Below are 20,355 nucleotides of genomic sequence, written 5' to 3' on the forward strand. Positions count from 1 at the left end.
GCTCTTGAAGGGAACTATGTTGAATAATAAAAACAAATTTTGACAAAAAAATGTGTTTTTCTTTGTTAGACCGGGGACTTATCAATCAACCTGTTAAGGTCAATATCAATACATCAGTATATATAATATCCCCTTTTCTAAAATGAAACATCTCCAGAACCATGCATAAGGTTACATAAATAAACGTTTATTCTTGCACATATCACAAATATCTCTTAGCACGCATCCAACCCATAAATTATCACAGTCAAAACATTTACCAGCCATGGGCACCATAGCCTCCGTAGGCGACCTGTGGGCCATAAGACAGGACCTTTCCACCGTAGATCGGAGCTGGCTGAGCGAGAATGCTCTTGCCGTACACGGGCTCAGCGATCAGCGTCTTGGCCGGGTAGATCGGCTCAGCGAACACGTTCTTGGTGTAGATGGGCTCCGACACGATGGTCTTGGCGTAGGTTGGCTCAGCAGCGATCACAGTCTTGGCGTAGGTTGGCTCAGCAGCGATCACAGTCTTGGCATATGGGCCATAAGACAGAGGCTTCGTGTACTCCAGAGCCGGAGCCTGGTACAGAGAGTGAGGGGCAGAATAGGATACAGGCAAAGGGTTGGTAAGAGCCAGAGGCTTGCTGACCACAACCGACGGGGCAGTCTGGGCGTATCCGTGGTACAGCTGGGGCTCCGGAAGGATGGTCTTGCTCAGCACTGGCACTGGGGCAACGTTCTTGATGACATTGGAGTAGCTCACAGCCGGGGCCACACCGTAGGACAGATGGGAGTGGTCGCTCGGGATGTATCCGGCGCTGACACAAGCCAGGGAAGCGACGATCAGAACGAACTGGAAAAGTTGGAACTCTTGTTAATAGCTCAGGAAGAGATTTGTACCGTTAGTTCGACTTACTTTGGAAGCCATGGTGGGGGGGATGATTGCAGTAGGAGGATGTGCTTTACTGAAGACTACTGATCGCTGAGTGATGTCGTTGTGATCAGCTGATAGAGCTTTTATACGGATTGGCGGTGTGCGAAAATCCGCAACAACAGGATGTGAGAGGGGCGTCGTGTGATGGTCATCAAATCAATCGGCATTGCGTCTTTGTTGTCATTGACATAACTATCGTCCATTTCATAATTGCATGGTTAAAAAATGGCTTGAAGAAGCATATTGTCTAGTTGTTTATATTGTATTCTTATGGATCATAGAAGAGTAATCGCACATAATTTAAATTTTAGGCTAAAAATTATTCTTTTAAATCTCCTCTTCATTTGAATTATGTGCGATTTTAATAACATGTTCATCTTCTTTTTGACTTCTGTATTCGTCTCAGTCATGCATTTAATACAAGTTTTTCAATAAATATGAAACAATTCGTTTAGTTGTGTGCATAGTCGCTTTACCCAGTTCAAAGCTTAATCAAATCATCAAATATTTAATGTAATAAAAGCTGTGCTTTTAGTATAAGGAATTACAATTATTCGGTGCGATCGTTTTTTATTGTATTTAGAACTCTATTTGTCATTTATAAAAGTTCAAAATGCGTGGAATGATGAATGTTCTACATTGTATTATTGATCGAAGACTTTAAGACCAACAGCAAGTCAAGAAGCATAAAATTAAATAGTGAAATAGTTGTTCCAACTGACAATTGTTTCAATAAGACGAAATACATTGAATCAGTGATTTGTCTGTGTAAAGTTTTAAAAAAACTGGATAATGTAGCTAGTATTATTAGTTATTGGCCGATGTTTGTTCATGATTTTATTTCCTGAATATTGTGTACCTTGAAAGATCACAATCGAACAATTTTCAGAGCGTAACACATGCAAAATTCGTTGTTAGTGAACAGATCGCTCTTAACTTGCATTTTCATCTACACAAAATTGCAAATTCTGATGTCTTTAGTAAACACAAAGAGTTTTTTGTTTATTGTAATATCATATACATATACAACATACCATAATATCATAAACGACTACAATTTCACATGACGGGAACTATAAAACGAAGAATACTATATCACGATAATTAGGAGGTATCAGGCTCAAGAACAAGGTATAAGTCATTCGTGTGTAAGTAATGGATTCCTACAAAACTTTAAGTTTAACTTGATTATGTTCTTCTATGTAGATTAATCAATATCTTAGTTTCCAATAAACACGCAAATCAATTTTTATTTAGCTTGATAAGAACGCCTTTACAAATGCATTTTTCAGGCTGAATTATTGTCAGCCAAATAAGTTTCAAAACAAAATTACTACCCAGGCAGTTCTAGAATTTGAAAAGGTTGTTTGCTTAAAATAAATCAGTGATATGTAACAAAAAATATTTCGACACAGGATATGATAATAGATTAAATATCTCGACTGATCTATTGTATTACTATTGTCCATTTCAATTGGTGAATTACTAAAAAAAATCTCGAATTCATGCTTTATATTACATAAATAAACGTTTATTCTTGCACATATCACATATCTCTTAGCACGCATTCAGCCGGTACATTATCACAGTCAAAACATTTACCAGCCATGGGCTCCATAGCCTCCGTAGGCGACCTGCGGGCCATAGGACAGAACCTTTCCACCGTAGATCGGAGCTGGCTGAGCGAGAATGCTCTTGCCGTACACGGGCTCAGCGATCAGCGTCTTGGCCGGGTAGATCGGCTCAGCGAACACGTTCTTGGTGTAGATGGGCTCCGATACGATGGTCTTGGCGTAGATTGGCTCAGCAGCGATCACAGTCTTGGCATAGGCTGGCTCAGCAGCGATCACAGTCTTGGCGTAGGTTGGCTCAGCAGCGATCACAGTCTTGGCATATGGGCCATAAGACAGAGGCTTCGTGTACTCGAGAGCCGGAGCCTGGTACAGAGAGTGAGGGGCAGCATAGGACACGGGCAGAGGGTTGGTAAGAGCCAGAGGCTTGCTGACCACAACCGACGGGGCAGTCTGGGCGTATCCGTGGTACAGCTGGGGCTCCGGAAGGATGGTCTTGCTCAGCACTGGCACTGGGGCAACGTTCTTGATGACGTTGGAGTAGCTCAAAGCCGGGGCCACACCGTAGGACAGATGGGAGTGGTCGCTCGGGATGTATCCGGCGCTGACACAAGCCAGGGAAGCGACGATCAGAACGAACTGGAAAAGTTGGAACTCTTGTTAATAGCTCAGGAAGAGATTTGTACCGTTAGTTCGACTTACTTTGGAAGCCATGGTGGGGGGGATGATTGCAGTAGGAGGATGTGCTTTACTGAAGACTACTGATCGCTGAGTGATGTCGTTGTGATCAGCTGATAGAGCTTTTATACGGATTGGCGGTGTGCGAAAATCCGCAACAACAGGATGTGAGAGGGGCGTCGTGTGATGGTCATCAAATCAATCGGCATTGCTTCTTTGTATTCATTGACATAACTCGCTTATTATTTCATTGCATGGTTTAAAATGGCTTAAAAAAGCATTCTGTCAAGCTGTTGTTGCCGTGAAGCAATTGATAAGAGAAATGTTATCACATATTTGATTATTCTCAGCTCATAGAATTTATTGGTTCTTGTTTGAACCTACTATTACAATAGATTCAATTTATGTTTCAATTTGTTAACTTCTTTAAAGTTTTTCAATGAAATTTGTCACACATTCACATTGTTTTGCTATTAGACTATTACAAACTGTATATTTGGGTGTACTGTTGCCAAAACTACTTTATTTGTTTGTGTGCAGCAGGCATCTGATTGGCAAATGTTTAATTGAATAGGAGTTATTGAACTAACAGGAAGAAGTATAACTGTTTAGTGTGAACATTTTTAGGAATTTTCCTTGAGCTTTATTTAATTGTTCTCATATATGAACGATTATAAAGCCTAGAATTATGTTTGTAACTTAAATTAAGTGTTTAATCATTAGACATCTTTGGGAATTAGACTCTACTGTCTAGCGAATAAAGAATAAATACATGAAAAAATAAATGAATTTATAATGCACCGCGTAGAATGAAATCCAAAAAATAAAATTTCAAACAGAACTCAAAGTTGTACAGCTTTTAGTTTCTATAGCCGCACCCCCAATTTTCGTATTTTTGATGTATTTTAAATAGATAAGATATCGGTCAGAAAAAGGCGTTTGTTGGTGGTTCTAGAAAATGAATGTTGTACATTATTAATTATTTTTGTCATGCATGTAGCGCTTATAGTAATCAATTAACGTTGTTTTGGTCGTCTATTTTCTACAGCGTCATTTGAATAGATTACGCTGTTTACCATATTTCTCTTACTGGCGCTGGCTCTTAAAAGGCGTAAGGATGGTTCCAGTAAAAGTCTCGAAGGACTGGAACATTTTGGTACGTCGATGCTCCCTGTCGTGGTACGTAGCATAAAATAACTTATTCTTCTTCTTCTTTATCACAACAACCGTTACCAGTCAAAACTTGCGAGTGCCACTAGTGGGGCTGACTTTCATTGATTTATTGAATATCCATAGCGGGATGGTCAGTCCTACGTATGAGGGTGAGGGCACGGTTCATTTGGGACTTGAACCCATGACAGGTAATAACCGCTTTAGTTTATTAAATCCCTCTGCTTGAAATAACTGTGACTGTTATCAACGACTTTTTTTCGTTGGGTGAATATTGTACCATATTGTCTAATTCATAAAATATAACTTTTCAGAACATAAAAATCTTTATAGCATCGTATAACACGTTAATTTGCATAAATCACGCGTCTATAAAGAGAGGTTATGAGTAGATATTTTGACATAAATTCTGAAAAATTTGGTCCAAAATCCATGTTATTCTTAGAAGGTTAATCCAATTCGATTGGATAAAATATTATTCGTATACAAACCAAACTTTAGTCCCTATCTAGATAAACATGATCCATGTGTTTTTTAAACAATTAGTACCGTTATTGCCCAACCCCCTTATCATTTGTACCAGTTTTGTAAATAAATGATCAAGTAATAAGAATCGTCAAATATGTCTGCATAGCGTAAAAATTATAATCATGCAGTATCAAGGTCAATATCAATAAATCAATCATAAAAAAATTCCCCTTTTTAGAACCAAACGAATCCAGAACCATGCATAAGGTTACATAAATAAACGTTTATTCTTGCACATATCACATATCTCTTAGCACACAATCGATCCATGCATTATCACAGTCAAAACATTTACCAGCCATGGGCACCATAGCCTCCGTAGGCGACCTGTGGGCCATAAGACAGGACCTTTCCACCGTAGATCGGAGCTGGCTGAGCGAGAATGCTCTTGCCGTACACCGGCTCAGCGATCAGCGTCTTGGCCGGGTAGATCGGCTCAGCGAACACGTTCTTGGTGTAGATGGGCTCCGATACGATGGTCTTGGCGTAGGTTGGCTCAGCAGCGATCACAGTCTTGGCATATGGGCCATAAGACAGAGGCTTCGTGTACTCGAGAGCCGGAGCCTGGTACAGAGAGTGAGGGGCAGCATAGGACACGGGCAGAGGGTTGGTAAGAGCCAGAGACTTGCTGACCACAACCGACGGGGCAGTCTGGGCGTATCCGTGGTACAGCTGAGGCTCCGGAAGGATGGTCTTGCTCAGCACTGGCACTGGGGCAACGTTCTTGATGACGTTGGAGTAGCTCACAGCCGGGGCCACACCGTAGGACAGATGGGAGTGGTCACTCGGGATGTATCCGGCGCTGACGCAAGCCAGAGAAGCGACGATCAGAACGAACTGGAAAAGTTGGATCTCTTGTTAGTATCTCAGGGAGAGATTTGTATCGTTAGTTTGACTTACTTTGGAAGCCATGGTGGGGAGAATGATTGCAGTAGGAGGATGTGCTTTACTGAAGACTATTGATCGCTGAGTGATGTCGTTGTGATCAGCTGATAGAGCTTTTATACGGATTGGCGGTGTGCGAAAATCCGCAACAACAGGATGTGAGAGTGGCGTCGTTTGATGGCCATCGCAGCGTTTGTTATGTTGTTATTCGTTTGATGAATCAATGTTACTGGCATTATTTTGCACTGATAATTTGTTATGACATTTAACTCCGAATGAGTATGTCTTTTGGATATCAGTAGATTATTTTTGATTATTTTTGAATTATTCTTGAACGATTTTAAAAGCATCAAAAAAAGTAAACTTAATTATTATATTTTTATGGAAGCAAGTTTTGTTCATTGATTAATGCATTGATTTTTTCTAACAGTTTATAAATTGCATGATACGAAAAACAATATTAGAATTAAAAACAACACCTGACTTTAGTGTCCATGGTCCCCAACTAAATGCTAAATGATTGTGTTTTAATACAGCATTTTAACTCCTTTATAGATGTTATGTCATTTCAATACACAAAACATTCAGTTTTAAAATCAGTAGCAAAAAATAACAACAGTCATTCAATCATCAAACGAACAACAACATAACAAACGCTGCGATGGCCATCACACGACGCCCCTCTCACATCCTGTTGTTGCGGATTTTCGCACACCGCCAATCCGTATAAAAGCTCTATCAGCTGATCACAACGACATCACTCAGCGATCAATAGTCTTCAGTAAAGCACATCCTCCACTGCAATCATCCACCATAAGCACCAAAATCGAATACTAACAAAGATCCAACTTTCCAGTTCAAGATCGTCGCTTCTTTGCGTCAGCGCATCATCTACGTCAGCCCGTAATGGCTGGCGTGAATAGGTCATCGAACGTTGCCTGCCAGCTGGCAATTCGCCAGAACTGCCGCGAGTGCCGGGCTACGCGACTGCCCCGTCGGTTGTGGTCAGCAAGCTGCACCGCGCTGCAATATTGCCCCCATTCTGTACCAGGCTCCGGCTCTGGAGTACACGAAGCCTCTGTCTTATGGCCCATATGCCAAGACTGTGATCGCTGCTGAGCCAACCTACGCCAAGACTGTGATCGCTGCTGAGCCAGCCTATGCCAAGACTGTGATCGCTGCTGAGCCAATCTACGCCAAGACCATCGTATCGGAGCCCATCTACACCAAGAACGTGTTCGCTGAGCCGATCTACCCGGCCAAGACGCTGATCGCTGAGCCCGTGTACGGCAAGAGCATTCTCGCTCAGCCAGCTCCGATCTACGGTGGAAAGGTTCTGTCCTATGGCCCGCAGGTCGCCTACGGAGGCTATGGAGCCCATGGCTGGTAAATGTTTTGACTGTGATAATGTACCGGCTGAATGCGTGCTAAGAGATATATGTGATATGTGCAAGAATAAACGTTTATTTATGTAATATAAAGCATGAATTCGAGATTTTTTTTAGTAATTCACCAATTGAAATGGACAATAGTAATACAATAGATCAGTCGAGATATTTAATCTATTATCATATCCTGTGTCGAAATATTTTTTGTTACATATCACTGATTTATTTTAAGCAAACAACCTTTTCAAATTCTAGAACTGCCTGGGTAGTAATTTTGTTTTGAAACTTATTTGGCTGACAATAATTCAGCCTGAAAAATGCATTTGTAAAGGCGTTCTTATCAAGCTAAATAAAAATTGATTTGCGTGTTTATTGGAAACTAAGATATTGATTAATCTACATAGAAGAACATAATCAAGTTAAACTTAAAGTTTTGTAGGAATCCATTACTTACACACGAATGACTTATACCTTGTTCTTGAGCCTGATACCTCCTAATTATCGTGATATAGTATTCTTCGTTTTATAGTTCCCGTCATGTGAAATTGTAGTCGTTTATGATATTATGGTATGTTATATATGTATATGATATTACAATAAACAAAAAACTCTTTGTGTTTACTAAAGACATCAGAATTTGCAATTTTGTGTAGATGAAAATGCAAGTTAAGAGCGATCTGTTCACTAACAACGAATTTTGCATGTGTTACGCTCTGAAAATTGTTCGATTGTGATCTTTCAAGGTACACAATATTCAGGAAATAAAATCATGAACAAACATCGGCCAATAACTAATAATACTAGCTACATTATCCAGTTTTTTTAAAACTTTACACAGACAAATCACTGATTCAATGTATTTCGTCTTATTGAAACAATTGTCAGTTGGAACAACTATTTCACTATTTAATTTTATGCTTCTTGACTTGCTGTTGGTCTTAAAGTCTTCGATCAATAATACAATGTAGAACATTCATCATTCCACGCATTTTGAACTTTTATAAATGACAAATAGAGTTCTAAATACAATAAAAAACGATCGCACCGAATAATTGTAATTCCTTATACTAAAAGCACAGCTTTTATTACATTAAATATTTGATGATTTGATTAAGCTTTGAACTGGGTAAAGCGACTATGCACACAACTAAACGAATTGTTTCATATTTATTGAAAAACTTGTATTAAATGCATGACTGAGACGAATACAGAAGTCAAAAAGAAGATGAACATGTTATTAAAATCGCACATAATTCAAATGAAGAGGAGATTTAAAAGAATAATTTTTAGCCTAAAATTTAAATTATGTGCGATTACTCTTCTATGATCCATAAGAATACAATATAAACAACTAGACAATATGCTTCTTCAAGCCATTTTTTAACCATGCAATTATGAAATGGACGATAGTTATGTCAATGACAACAAAGACGCAATGCCGATTGATTTGATGACCATCACACGACGCCCCTCTCACATCCTGTTGTTGCGGATTTTCGCACACCGCCAATCCGTATAAAAGCTCTATCAGCTGATCACAACGACATCACTCAGCGATCAATAGTCTTCAGTAAAGCACATCCTCCTACTGCAATCATTCTCCCCACCATGGCTTCCAAAGTAAGTCAAACTAACGATACAAATCTCTCCCTGAGATACTAACAAGAGATCCAACTTTTCCAGTTCGTTCTGATCGTCGCTTCTCTGGCTTGCGTCAGCGCCGGATACATCCCGAGTGACCACTCCCATCTGTCCTACGGTGTGGCCCCGGCTGTGAGCTACTCCAATGTCATCAAGAACGTTGCCCCAGTGCCAGTGCTGAGCAAGACCATCCTTCCGGAGCCTCAGCTGTACCACGGATACGCCCAGACTGCCCCGACGGTTGTGGTCAGCAAGTCTCTGGCTCTTACCAACCCTCTGCCCGTGTCCTATGCTGCCCCTCACTCTCTGTACCAGGCTCCGGCTCTCGAGTACACGAAGCCTCTGTCTTATGGCCCATATGCCAAGACTGTGATTGCTGCTGAGCCAACCTACGCCAAGACCATCGTGTCGGAGCCCATCTACACCAAGAACGTGTTCGCTGAGCCGATCTACCCGGCCAAGACGCTGATCGCTGAGCCGGTGTACGGCAAGAGCATTCTCGCTCAGCCAGCTCCGATCTACGGTGGAAAGGTCCTGTCTTATGGCCCACAGGTCGCCTACGGAGGCTATGGTGCCCATGGCTGGTAAATGTTTTGACTGTGATAATTTATGGGTTGGATGCGTGCTAAGAGATATTTGATATGATAATAAAATAAACGTTTATTTATGTAACCTTATGCATGGTTCTGGAGATGTTTCATTTTAGAAAAGGGGATATTATATATACTGATGTATTGATATTGACCTTAACAGGTTGATTGATAAGTCCCCGGTCTAACAAAGAAAAACACATTTTTTTGTCAAAATTTGTTTTTATTATTCAACATAGTTCCCTTCAAGAGCGATACAACGATTATAACGACCTTCCAATTTTTTGATACCATTTTAGTAGTACTCCTTCGGTTTTGCCTCAAAATAGGCCTCAGTTTCGGCGACCACCTCTTCATTGCAGCCAAATTTTTTCCTTGCGAGCATCCTTTTGAGGTCTGAGAACAAAAAAGTCGCTGGGGCCGGATCTGGAGCTACGAATGGGTGGGGAAGCAATTCGAAGCCCGAAGAATTTAAAAACACATGAATCATGTTTATCCAGATAGGCACTAAATTTTGGTTTGCATTGGAATAATATTTTATCCAAAACTAAGAATAACATGGCTTCTGGACCAAATTCATTCAGAATTTATGTCAGAATATCTGCTCAGAACCTTTCCTTATAGATGCGTGATTTATGCCTTGTGCTTGAGTCTGGTATCTCCAAATCGACGTTTTCTACGATGCTATAACGATTTTTATGTTCTGAAGAGTTATATTTTATGAATTAGACAATGTGGTACAATATTCACCCAACGAAAAAAAGTCGTTGATAACAGTCACAGTTATTTCAAGCAGAGGGATTTAATAAACTAAAGCGGTTATTACCTGTCATGGGTTCAAGTCCCAAATGAACCGAGCCCTTACCCTCATACGTAGGACTGACCATCCCGCTATGGATATTCAATAAATCTGGCTGAATCTGGCAATGAAAGTCAGCCCCACTAGTGGTACTCGCAAGTTTTGACCGGTAACGGTTGTTATGATAAAGAAGAAGAATAATAAGTTATTTTATGCCACGTATCACGACAGGGAGCATCGACGTACCAAAATGTTCCAATCCTTGGAGACTTTTACTGGAACCATCCTTACGCCTTTCAACAGCCTGGCTCTCCGGCGCCAGTAAGAAAAACATAGTAAACATACTGTTTTGAATTTAAACATTAAAACTTAGACTTGGACTGCTGTGACAATTCATTTATTTTGACCGATCGCGTCGAGTGCTAAAGATGGACTGACTTTCGATTTCATACGCTCGAGATAGCAAACTTCTCTGGTTTGTCGCTTAACCTAGGAAATTCTAAGAAAGGCCGATCGGCCACCAAAAGCGCACGTGCCTTAGTGCAGACAATTGTCTTTTGTTTAACCTTTCATCCCACTTGCGAGCAGGCTTCACACTGTTCATATTGTCATTGTTTTACAAAGCAAATACAGAGTTCTTGGTATTGTTTTCGCTTCGCTCACACCATCTGGCGCCCCTAGTTCCTAGCATCGTATTCTTTTGCTTCGACACATACTAATTTATTGAAATGATGCTATAGAAAATAGACGACTAAAACAACGTGAATTGATTATAATAAGCGCTACATGCATGACAAAAAAAAGGTTCTTGCAGGACCTTTCCGTTTAATTTATTTTCACATTCTGACTGCTGACAGTGCCTTGAGTATGATATCCCCAAATCAACGTGTTTATGATACACTTAACGATTAACATTTCCTGATGAGTTATGTGTCAAGAAGTAAGCTAGAAGGCACAACCAAAGACATAAGTTATAATCTTGTGTGATTAAAAATGCAGATTGAGAGATAACTGCAGACTGTAAATGAATTATGTGTAAGAACATATGACCTGTGTTACTTGCGAAGCTGCACAGTAATCGCGAAGTAAATGCATGGATAAACTAAGATCAGCTAAGAATTATTATAGCCATGTTCTATTTGGATTGGAAGGTGTCCAACGTAAACTTAATCGACTTGCCACGGGGCGTTTTCTTTCGGGTCATGAGAATGCGGTTATCCCTTCTTATCCACCTATCGATTCTTGGGTCTTGATTCGATAAAAACTCGCTACTTACACTTGCAAGCTTGCTTCATCGCCAGCGTTATACTTAATGAGCTTGCTGCTCCTTTCCTCTCATCTGCCATTTCCTATTATGACCCTTCCCGCCATCTATATAGCTATAGGCCACATCTCGATATCCCCACCCGTCTATCTCGGATATGGGCAAAATGATCCATTCCTTAACGATCAGATTGCATTTAATTCATTCTATCATTTTTTCGATTTTCACACTCCTTTATCCCTCTTCCGTTCTCGCCTTCGTTCTTCCTCATCATCCTCATCCTTGCTTAGCAATTAAGACACAAGTTAAGTCCTTGTGGCGGATATTTGTGTTAAAAAAATATTGGTTTTGACAAATCATTGGTTGAAGGTGTTTCATTTTACTGTAGGTGCTTTATTTTTGATGTCACCATAATTTATTATTTTGTTGGAGATAATGTGATGGATTAAACGAATAAAGCTAAAATATAACGAATTAAACTAACCCCACAGAATAATTACAGAATATTCTTTCTCTTGAATGCACGGTTTATAGCAAATTAAACATTTGATCAGATGATCTGAGACCTGCTACAGACAAAAACAACCTGGAAAGAGTAACAACACACGTAACAGAACAAATTGTTAAACATCTTACGCATATTATTGTCATATTCATTACAGATACAAATAAAATAGACTAATACAGTAGAATAACTAAACTCGAAATTGATTGAAATGGACAATAAGGTTGACAAATGAAGCATCAAACATGTTAATTTAAAAGTGAATTTATGCGTGTGTACATGTCTCCGATTGAGTAATTAACCATATTAACAGCCAACATTAAGAATGCTTCTGTCATTTTTAAACCATGCGATAAAGCAATAAGCGATAGTTATGACAATGACAACAAAGACGCAATGCCGTTTGATTTGATGACCATCAAACGACGCCCCTCTCACATCCTGTTGTTGCGGATTTTCGCACACCGTCAATCCGTATAAAAGCTCTATCAGCTGATCACAACGACATCACTCAGCGATCAGTAGTCTTCAGCAAAGCACATCCTCTACTGCAATCATTCCTCCAACCATGGCTTCCAAAGTAAGTTGAACTAACGGTACAAATCTCTCCCTGGGATACTAACAAGAGTCCCAACCTTTCCAGTTCGTTCTGATCGTCGCTTCTCTGGCTTGCGTCAGCGCCGGATACATCCCGAGTGACCACTCCCATCTGTCCTACGGTGTGGCCCCGGCTGTGAGCTACTCCAATGTCATCAAGAACGTTGCCCCAGTGCCAGTGCTGAGCAAGACCATCCTTCCGGAGCCTCAGCTGTACCACGGATACGCCCAGACTGCCCCGTCGGTTGTGGTCAGCAAGCCTCTGGCTCTTACCAACCCTCTGCCCGTTTCCTATGCTGCCCCTCACTCTCTGTACCAGGCTCCGGCTCTCGAGTACACGAAGCCTCTGACTTATGGCCCATATGCCAAGACTGTGATCGCTGCTGAGCCAACCTACGCCAAGACTGTGATCGCTGCTGAGCCAGCCTATGCCAAGACTGTGATCGCTGCTGAGCCAATCTACGCCAAGACCATCGTATCGGAGCCCATCTACACCAAGAACGTGTTCGCTGAGCCGATCTACCCGGCCAAGACGCTGATCGCTGAGCCCGTGTACGGCAAGAGCATTCTCGCTCAGCCAGCTCCGATCTACGGTGGAATGGTTCTGTCCTATGGCCCGCAGGTCGCCTACGGAGGCTATGGAGCCCATGGCTGGTAAATGTTTTGACTGTGATAATGTACCGGCTGAATGCGTGCTAAGAGATATGTGATATGTGCAAGAATAAACGTTTATTTATGTAATGTAAAGCATGAATTCGAGATTTTTTTTAGTAATTCACCAATTGAAATGGACAATAGTAATACAATAGATCAGTCGAGATATTTAATCTATTATCATATCCTGTGTCGAAATATTTTTTGTTACATATCACTGATTTATTTTAAGCAAACAACCTTTTCAAATTCTAGAACTGCCTGGGTAGTAATTTTGTTTTGAAACTTATTTGGCTGACAATAATTCAGCCTGAAAAATGCATTTGTAAAGGCGTTCTTATCAAGCTAAATAAAAATTGATTTGCGTGTTTATTGTAAACTAAGATATTGATTAATCTACATAGAAGAACATAATCAAGTTAAACTTAAAGTTTTGTAGGAATCCATTACTTACACACGAATGACTTATACCTTGTTCTTGAGCCTGATACCTCCTAATTATCGTGATATAGTATTCTTCGTTTTATAGTTCCCGTCATGTGAAATTGTAGTCGTTTATGATATTATGGTATGTTATATATGTATATGATATTACAATAAACAAAAAACTCTTTGTGTTTACTAAAGACATCAGAATTTGCAATTTTGTGTAGATGAAAATGCAAGTTAAGAGCGATCTGTTCACTAACAACGAATTTTGCATGTGTTACGCTCTGAAAATTGTTCGATTGTGATCTTTCAAGGTACACAATATTCAGGAAATAAAATCATGAACAAACATCGGCCAATAACTAATAATACTAGCTACATTATCCAGTTTTTTTAAAACTTTACACAGACAAATCACTGATTCAATGTATTTCGTCTTATTGAAACAATTGTCAGTTGGAACAACTATTTCACTATTTAATTTTATGCTTCTTGACTTGCTGTTGGTCTTAAAGTCTTCGATCAATAATACAATGTAGAACATTCATCATTCCACGCATTTTGAACTTTTATAAATGACAAATAGAGTTCTAAATACAATAAAAAACGATCGCACCGAATAATTGTAATTCCTTATACTAAAAGCACAGCTTTTATTACATTAAATATTTGATGATTTGATTAAGCTTTGAACTGGGTAAAGCGACTATGCACACAACTAAACGAATTGTTTCATATTTATTGAAAAACTTGTATTAAATGCATGACTGAGACGAATACAGAAGTCAAAAGAAGATGAACATGTTATTAAAATCGCACATAATTCAAATGAAGAGGAGATTTAAAAGAATAATTTTTAGCCTAAAATTTAAATTATGTGCGATTACTCTTCTATGATCCATAAGAATACAATATAAACAACTAGACAATATGCTTCTTCAAGCCATTTTTTAACCATGCAATTATGAAATGGACGATAGTTATGTCAATGACAACAAAGACGCAATGCCGATTGATTTGATGACCATCACACGACGCCCCTCTCACATCCTGTTGTTGCGGATTTTCGCACACCGCCAATCCGTATAAAAGCTCTATCAGCTGATCACAACGACATCACTCAGCGATCAATAGTCTTCAGTAAAGCACATCCTCCTACTGCAATCATTCTCCCCACCATGGCTTCCAAAGTAAGTCAAACTAACGATACAAATCTCTCCCTGAGATACTAACAAGAGATCCAACTTTTCCAGTTCGTTCTGATCGTCGCTTCTCTGGCTTGCGTCAGCGCCGGATACATCCCGAGTGACCACTCCCATCTGTCCTACGGTGTGGCCCCGGCTGTGAGCTACTCCAATGTCATCAAGAACGTTGCCCCAGTGCCAGTGCTGAGCAAGACCATCCTTCCGGAGCCTCAGCTGTACCACGGATACGCCCAGACTGCCCCGACGGTTGTGGTCAGCAAGTCTCTGGCTCTTACCAACCCTCTGCCCGTGTCCTATGCTGCCCCTCACTCTCTGTACCAGGCTCCGGCTCTCGAGTACACGAAGCCTCTGTCTTATGGCCCATATGCCAAGACTGTGATTGCTGCTGAGCCAACCTACGCCAAGACCATCGTGTCGGAGCCCATCTACACCAAGAACGTGTTCGCTGAGCCGATCTACCCGGCCAAGACGCTGATCGCTGAGCCGGTGTACGGCAAGAGCATTCTCGCTCAGCCAGCTCCGATCTACGGTGGAAAGGTCCTGTCTTATGGCCCACAGGTCGCCTACGGAGGCTATGGTGCCCATGGCTGGTAAATGTTTTGACTGTGATAATTTATGGGTTGGATGCGTGCTAAGAGATATTTGTGATATGTGCAAGAATAAACGTTTATTTATGTAACCTTATGCATGGTTCTGGAGATGTTTCATTTTAGAAAAGGGGATATTATATATACTGATGTATTGATATTGACCTTAACAGGTTGATTGATAAGTCCCCGGTCTAACAAAGAAAAACACATTTTTTTGTCAAAATTTGTTTTTATTATTCAACATAGTTCCCTTCAAGAGCGATACAACGATTATAACGACCTTCCAATTTTTTGATACCATTTTAGTAGTACTCCTTCGGTTTTGCCTCAAAATAGGCCTCAGTTTCGGCGACCACCTCTTCATTGCAGCCAAATTTTTTCCTTGCGAGCATCCTTTTGAGGTCTGAGAACAAGAAAAAGTCGCTGGGGGCCAGATCTGGAGAATACGGTGGGTGGGGAAGCAATTCGAAGCCCGAAGAATTTAAAAACACATGAATCATGTTTATCCAGATAGGCACTAAATTTTGGTTTGCATTGGAATAATATTTTATCCAAAACTAAGAATAACATGGCTTCTGGACCAAATTCATTCAGAATTTATGTCAGAATATCTGCTCAGAACCTTTCCTTATAGATGCGTGATTTATGCCTTGTGCTTGAGTCTGGTATCTCCAAATCGACGTTTTCTACGATGCTATAACGATTTTTATGTTCTGAAGAGTTATATTTTATGAATTAGACAATGTGGTACAATATTCACCCAACGAAAAAAAGTCGTTGATAACAGTCACAGTTATTTCAAGCAGAGGGATTTAATAAACTAAAGCGGTTATTACCTGTCATGGGTTCAAGTCCCAAATGAACCGAGCCCTTACCCTCATACGTAGGACTGACCATCCCGCTATGGATATTCAATAAATCTGGCTGAATCTGGCAATGAAAGTCAGCCCCACTAGTGGTACTCGCAAGTTTTGACCGGTAACGGTTGTTATGATAAAGAAGAAGAATAATAAGTTATTTTATGCCACGTATCACGACAGGGAGCATCGACGTACCAAAATGTTCCAATCCTTGGAGACTTTTACTGGAACCATCCTTACGCCTTTCAACAGCCTGGCTCTCCGGCGCCAGTAAGAAAAACATAGTAAACATACTGTTTTGAATTTAAACATTAAAACTTAGACTTGGACTGCTGTGACAATTCATTTATTTTGACCGATCGCGTCGAGTGCTAAAGATGGACTGACTTTCGATTTCATACGCTCGAGATAGCAAACTTCTCTGGTTTGTCGCTTAACCTAGGAAATTCTAAGAAAGGCCGATCGGCCACCAAAAGCGCGCACGTGCCTTAGTGCAGACAATTGTCTTTTGTTTAACCTTTCATCCCACTTGCGAGCAGGCTTCACACTGTTCATATTGTCATTGTTTTACAAAGCAAATACAGAGTTCTTGGTATTGTTTTCGCTTCGCTCACACCATCTGGCGCCCCTAGTTCCTAGCATCGTATTCTTTTGCTTCGACACATACTAATTTATTGAAATGATGCTATAGAAAATAGACGACTAAAACAACGTGAATTGATTATAATAAGCGCTACATGCATGACAAAAAAAAGGTTCTTGCAGGACCTTTCCGTTTAATTTATTTTCACATTCTGACTGCTGACAGTGCCTTGAGTATGATATCCCCAAATCAACGTGTTTATGATACACTTAACGATTAACATTTCCTGATGAGTTATGTGTCAAGAAGTAAGCTAGAAGGCACAACCAAAGACATAAGTTATAATCTTGTGTGATTAAAAATGCAGATTGAGAGATAACTGCAGACTGTAAATGAATTATGTGTAAGAACATATGACCTGTGTTACTTGCGAAGCTGCACAGTAATCGCGAAGTAAATGCATGGATAAACTAAGATCAGCTAAGAATTATTATAGCCATGTTCTATTTGGATTGGAAGGTGTCCAACGTAAACTTAATCGACTTGCCACGGGGCGTTTTCTTTCGGGTCATGAGAATGCGGTTATCCCTTCTTATCCACCTATCGATTCTTGGGTCTTGATTCGATAAAAACTCGCTACTTACACTTGCAAGCTTGCTTCATCGCCAGCGTTATACTTAATGAGCTTGCTGCTCCTTTCCTCTCATCTGCCATTTCCTATTATGACCCTTCCCGCCATCTATATAGCTATAGGCCACATCTCGATATCCCCACCCGTCTATCTCGGATATGGGCAAAATGATCCATTCCTTAACGATCAGATTGCATTTAATTCATTCTATCATTTTTTCGATTTTCACACTCCTTTATCCCTCTTCCGTTCTCGCCTTCGTTCTTCCTCATCCTCATCCTTTGCTTAGCAATTAAGACACATTGTTAAGTCCTTGTGGCGGATATTTGTGTTAAAAAAATATTTAGTTTTGACAAATCATTGGTTGAAGGTGTTTCATTTTACTGTAGGTGCTTTATTTTTGATGTCACCATAATTTATTATTTTGTTGGAGATAATGTGATGGATTAAACGAATAAAGCTAAAAATATAACCCAAACACTAACCCCACAGAATAATTCGTCTGCTTCCTCTTGAATGCACGGTTTATAGCAAATTAAACATTTGATCAGATGATCTGAGACCTGCTACAGACAAAAACAACCTGGAAAGAGTAACAACACACGTAACAGAACAAATTGTTAAACATCTTACGCATATTATTGTCATATTCATTACAGATACAAATAAAATAGACTAATACAGTAGAATAACTAAACTCGAAATTGATTGAAATGGACAATAAGGTTGACAAATGAAGCATCAAACATGTTAATTTAAAAGTGAATTTATGCGTGTGTACATGTCTCCGATTGAGTAATTAACCATATTAACAGCCAACATTAAGAATGCTTCTGTCATTTTTAAACCATGCGATAAAGCAATAAGCGATAGTTATGACAATGACAACAAAGACGCAATGCCGTTTGATTTGATGACCATCAAACGACGCCCCTCTCACATCCTGTTGTTGCGGATTTTCGCACACCGTCAATCCGTATAAAAGCTCTATCAGCTGATCACAACGACATCACTCAGCGATCAGTAGTCTTCAGCAAAGCACATCCTCTACTGCAATCATTCCTCCAACCATGGCTTCCAAAGTAAGTTGAACTAACGGTACAAATCTCTCCCTGGGATACTAACAAGAGTCCCAACCTTTCCAGTTCGTTCTGATCGTCGCTTCTCTGGCTTGCGTCAGCGCCGGATACATCCCGAGTGACCACTCCCATCTGTCCTACGGTGTGGCCCCGGCTGTGAGCTACTCCAATGTCATCAAGAACGTTGCCCCAGTGCCAGTGCTGAGCAAGACCATCCTTCCGGAGCCTCAGCTGTACCACGGATACGCCCAGACTGCCCCGTCGGTTGTGGTCAGCAAGCCTCAGGCTCTTACCAACCCTCTGCCCGTTTCCTATGCTGCCCCTCACTCTCTGTACCAGGCTCCGGCTCTCGAGTACACGAAGCCTCTGACTTATGGCCCATATGCCAAGACTGTGATCGCTGCTGAGCCAACCTACGCCAAGACTGTGATCGCTGCTGAGCCAGCCTATGCCAAGACTGTGATCGCTGCTGAGCCAATCTACGCCAAGACCATCGTATCGGAGCCCATCTACACCAAGAACGTGTTCGCTGAGCCGATCTACCCGGCCAAGACGCTGATCGCTGAGCCCGTGTACGGCAAGAGCATTCTCGCTCAGCCAGCTCCGATCTACGGTGGAATGGTTCTGTCCTATGGCCCGCAGGTCGCCTACGGAGGCTATGGAGCCCATGGCTGGTAAATGTTTTGACTGTGATAATGTACCGGCTGAATGCGTGCTAAGAGATATGTGATATGTGCAAGAATAAACGTTTATTTATGTAATGTAAAGCATGAATTCGAGATTTTTTTTAGTAATTCACCAATTGAAATGGACAATAGTAATACAATAGATCAGTCGAGATATTTAATCTATTATCATATCCTGTGTCGAAATATTTTTTGTTACATATCACTGATTTATTTTAAGCAAACAACCTTTTCAAATTCTAGAACTGCCTGGGTAGTAATTTTGTTTTGAAACTTATTTGGCTGACAATAATTCAGCCTGAAAAATGCATTTGTAAAGGCGTTCTTATCAAGCTAAATAAAAATTGATTTGCGTGTTTATTGTAAACTAAGATATTGATTAATCTACATAGAAGAACATAATCAAGTTAAACTTAAAGTTTTGTAGGAATCCATTACTTACACACGAATGACTTATACCTTGTTCTTGAGCCTGATACCTCCTAATTATCGTGATATAGTATTCTTCGTTTTATAGTTCCCGTCATGTGAAATTGTAGTCGTTTATGATATTATGGTATGTTGTATATGTATATGATATTACAATAAACAAAAAACTCTTTGTGTTTACTAAAGACATCAGAATTTGCAATTTTGTGTAGATGAAAATGCAAGTTAAGAGCGATCTGTTCACTAACAACGAATTTTGCATGTGTTACGCTCTGAAAATTGTTCGATTGTGATCTTTCAAGGTACACAATATTCAGGAAATAAAATCATGAACAAACATCGGCCAATAACTAATAATACTAGCTACATTATCCAGTTTTTTTAAAACTTTACACAGACAAATCACTGATTCAATGTATTTCGTCTTATTGAAACAATTGTCAGTTGGAACAACTATTTCACTATTTAATTTTATGCTTCTTGACTTGCTGTTGGTCTTAAAGTCTTCGATCAATAATACAATGTAGAACATTCATCATTCCACGCATTTTGAACTTTTATAAATGACAAATAGAGTTCTAAATACAATAAAAAACGATCGCACCGAATAATTGTAATTCCTTATACTAAAAGCACAGCTTTTATTACATTAAATATTTGATGATTTGATTAAGCTT

The 20,355-nt window shown here is 40.1% G+C and overlaps 7 protein-coding genes across 7 annotated transcripts; 4 read left to right on the forward strand and 3 right to left on the reverse strand.

Annotated features, from left to right (window-relative positions):
- Window positions 1–166: 166 nt before the first annotated feature.
- Window positions 167–1,091, reverse strand: LOC120904029 (cuticle protein-like). The gene is made up of 2 exons (XM_040313743.1): window positions 899–1,091; window positions 167–835 (listed from the first exon to the last, which is right to left on the reverse strand). Exons 1-2 carry the CDS (start codon window positions 908–910, stop codon window positions 257–259), a joined length of 591 nt encoding a protein of 196 aa, XP_040169677.1. The 5' UTR covers window positions 911–1,091; the 3' UTR covers window positions 167–256.
- A 1,199-nt stretch (window positions 1,092–2,290) lies between these two features.
- LOC120904027 lies at window positions 2,291–3,249 on the reverse strand. Its single transcript, XM_040313740.1, has 2 exons — window positions 3,190–3,249; window positions 2,291–3,126 (listed from the first exon to the last, which is right to left on the reverse strand). Exons 1-2 carry the CDS (start codon window positions 3,199–3,201, stop codon window positions 2,515–2,517), a joined length of 624 nt encoding a protein of 207 aa, XP_040169674.1. The 5' UTR covers window positions 3,202–3,249; the 3' UTR covers window positions 2,291–2,514.
- A 1,817-nt stretch (window positions 3,250–5,066) lies between these two features.
- Window positions 5,067–5,857, reverse strand: LOC120904031. Its single transcript, XM_040313745.1, has 2 exons — window positions 5,764–5,857; window positions 5,067–5,700 (listed from the first exon to the last, which is right to left on the reverse strand). Exons 1-2 carry the CDS (start codon window positions 5,773–5,775, stop codon window positions 5,155–5,157), a joined length of 558 nt encoding a protein of 185 aa, XP_040169679.1. The 5' UTR covers window positions 5,776–5,857; the 3' UTR covers window positions 5,067–5,154.
- Window positions 5,858–6,654: 797 nt separating this feature from the next.
- Window positions 6,655–7,229, forward strand: LOC120901153. Its single transcript, XM_040308863.1, has 2 exons — window positions 6,655–6,696; window positions 6,758–7,229. Exons 1-2 carry the CDS (start codon window positions 6,655–6,657, stop codon window positions 7,136–7,138), a joined length of 423 nt encoding a protein of 140 aa, XP_040164797.1. The 3' UTR covers window positions 7,139–7,229.
- A 1,327-nt stretch (window positions 7,230–8,556) lies between these two features.
- On the forward strand, window positions 8,557–9,405 carry LOC120904030. Its single transcript, XM_040313744.1, has 2 exons — window positions 8,557–8,756; window positions 8,820–9,405. Exons 1-2 carry the CDS (start codon window positions 8,745–8,747, stop codon window positions 9,363–9,365), a joined length of 558 nt encoding a protein of 185 aa, XP_040169678.1. The 5' UTR covers window positions 8,557–8,744; the 3' UTR covers window positions 9,366–9,405.
- Window positions 9,406–12,403: 2,998 nt separating this feature from the next.
- Window positions 12,404–15,504, forward strand: LOC120901154. Its single transcript, XM_040308864.1, has 4 exons — window positions 12,404–12,515; window positions 12,579–13,186; window positions 14,634–14,805; window positions 14,869–15,504. Exons 1-4 carry the CDS (start codon window positions 12,504–12,506, stop codon window positions 15,412–15,414), a joined length of 1,338 nt encoding a protein of 445 aa, XP_040164798.1. The 5' UTR covers window positions 12,404–12,503; the 3' UTR covers window positions 15,415–15,504.
- Window positions 15,505–18,454: 2,950 nt separating this feature from the next.
- Window positions 18,455–19,451, forward strand: LOC120904025 (proline-rich protein 3-like). The gene is made up of 2 exons (XM_040313738.1): window positions 18,455–18,566; window positions 18,630–19,451. The coding sequence occupies exons 1-2, from the start codon at window positions 18,555–18,557 to the stop codon at window positions 19,239–19,241; spliced, it is 624 nt and encodes a 207-aa protein (XP_040169672.1). The 5' UTR covers window positions 18,455–18,554; the 3' UTR covers window positions 19,242–19,451.
- Window positions 19,452–20,355: the final 904 nt, after the last annotated feature.

The sequence above is a fragment of the Anopheles arabiensis genome, chromosome 3 (assembly GCF_016920715.1).
Source record: "Anopheles arabiensis isolate DONGOLA chromosome 3, AaraD3, whole genome shotgun sequence".
Classification (NCBI taxonomy): Eukaryota; Metazoa; Arthropoda; class Insecta; order Diptera; family Culicidae; genus Anopheles; species Anopheles arabiensis.

What these genes read in the sequence shown, in the direction of transcription:
- LOC120901153 (XM_040308863.1), top strand. Translation starts at nt 6,655, where the DNA reads ATGGCTGGCGTGAATAGGTCATCGAACGTTGCCTGCCAGCTG. An exon ending in CGAACGTTGCCTGCCAGCTG is followed by an intron (nt 6,697 to 6,757) that starts GCAATTCGCCAG and finishes GGTTGTGGTCAG; the next exon opens with CAAGCTGCACCGCGCTGCAA.
- LOC120901154 (XM_040308864.1), top strand. An exon ending in GGCTATGGAGCCCATGGCTG is followed by an intron (nt 13,187 to 14,633) that starts GTAAATGTTTTG and finishes TGCCGATTGATT; the next exon opens with TGATGACCATCACACGACGC. An exon ending in TCCCCACCATGGCTTCCAAA is followed by an intron (nt 14,806 to 14,868) that starts GTAAGTCAAACT and finishes CAACTTTTCCAG; the next exon opens with TTCGTTCTGATCGTCGCTTC.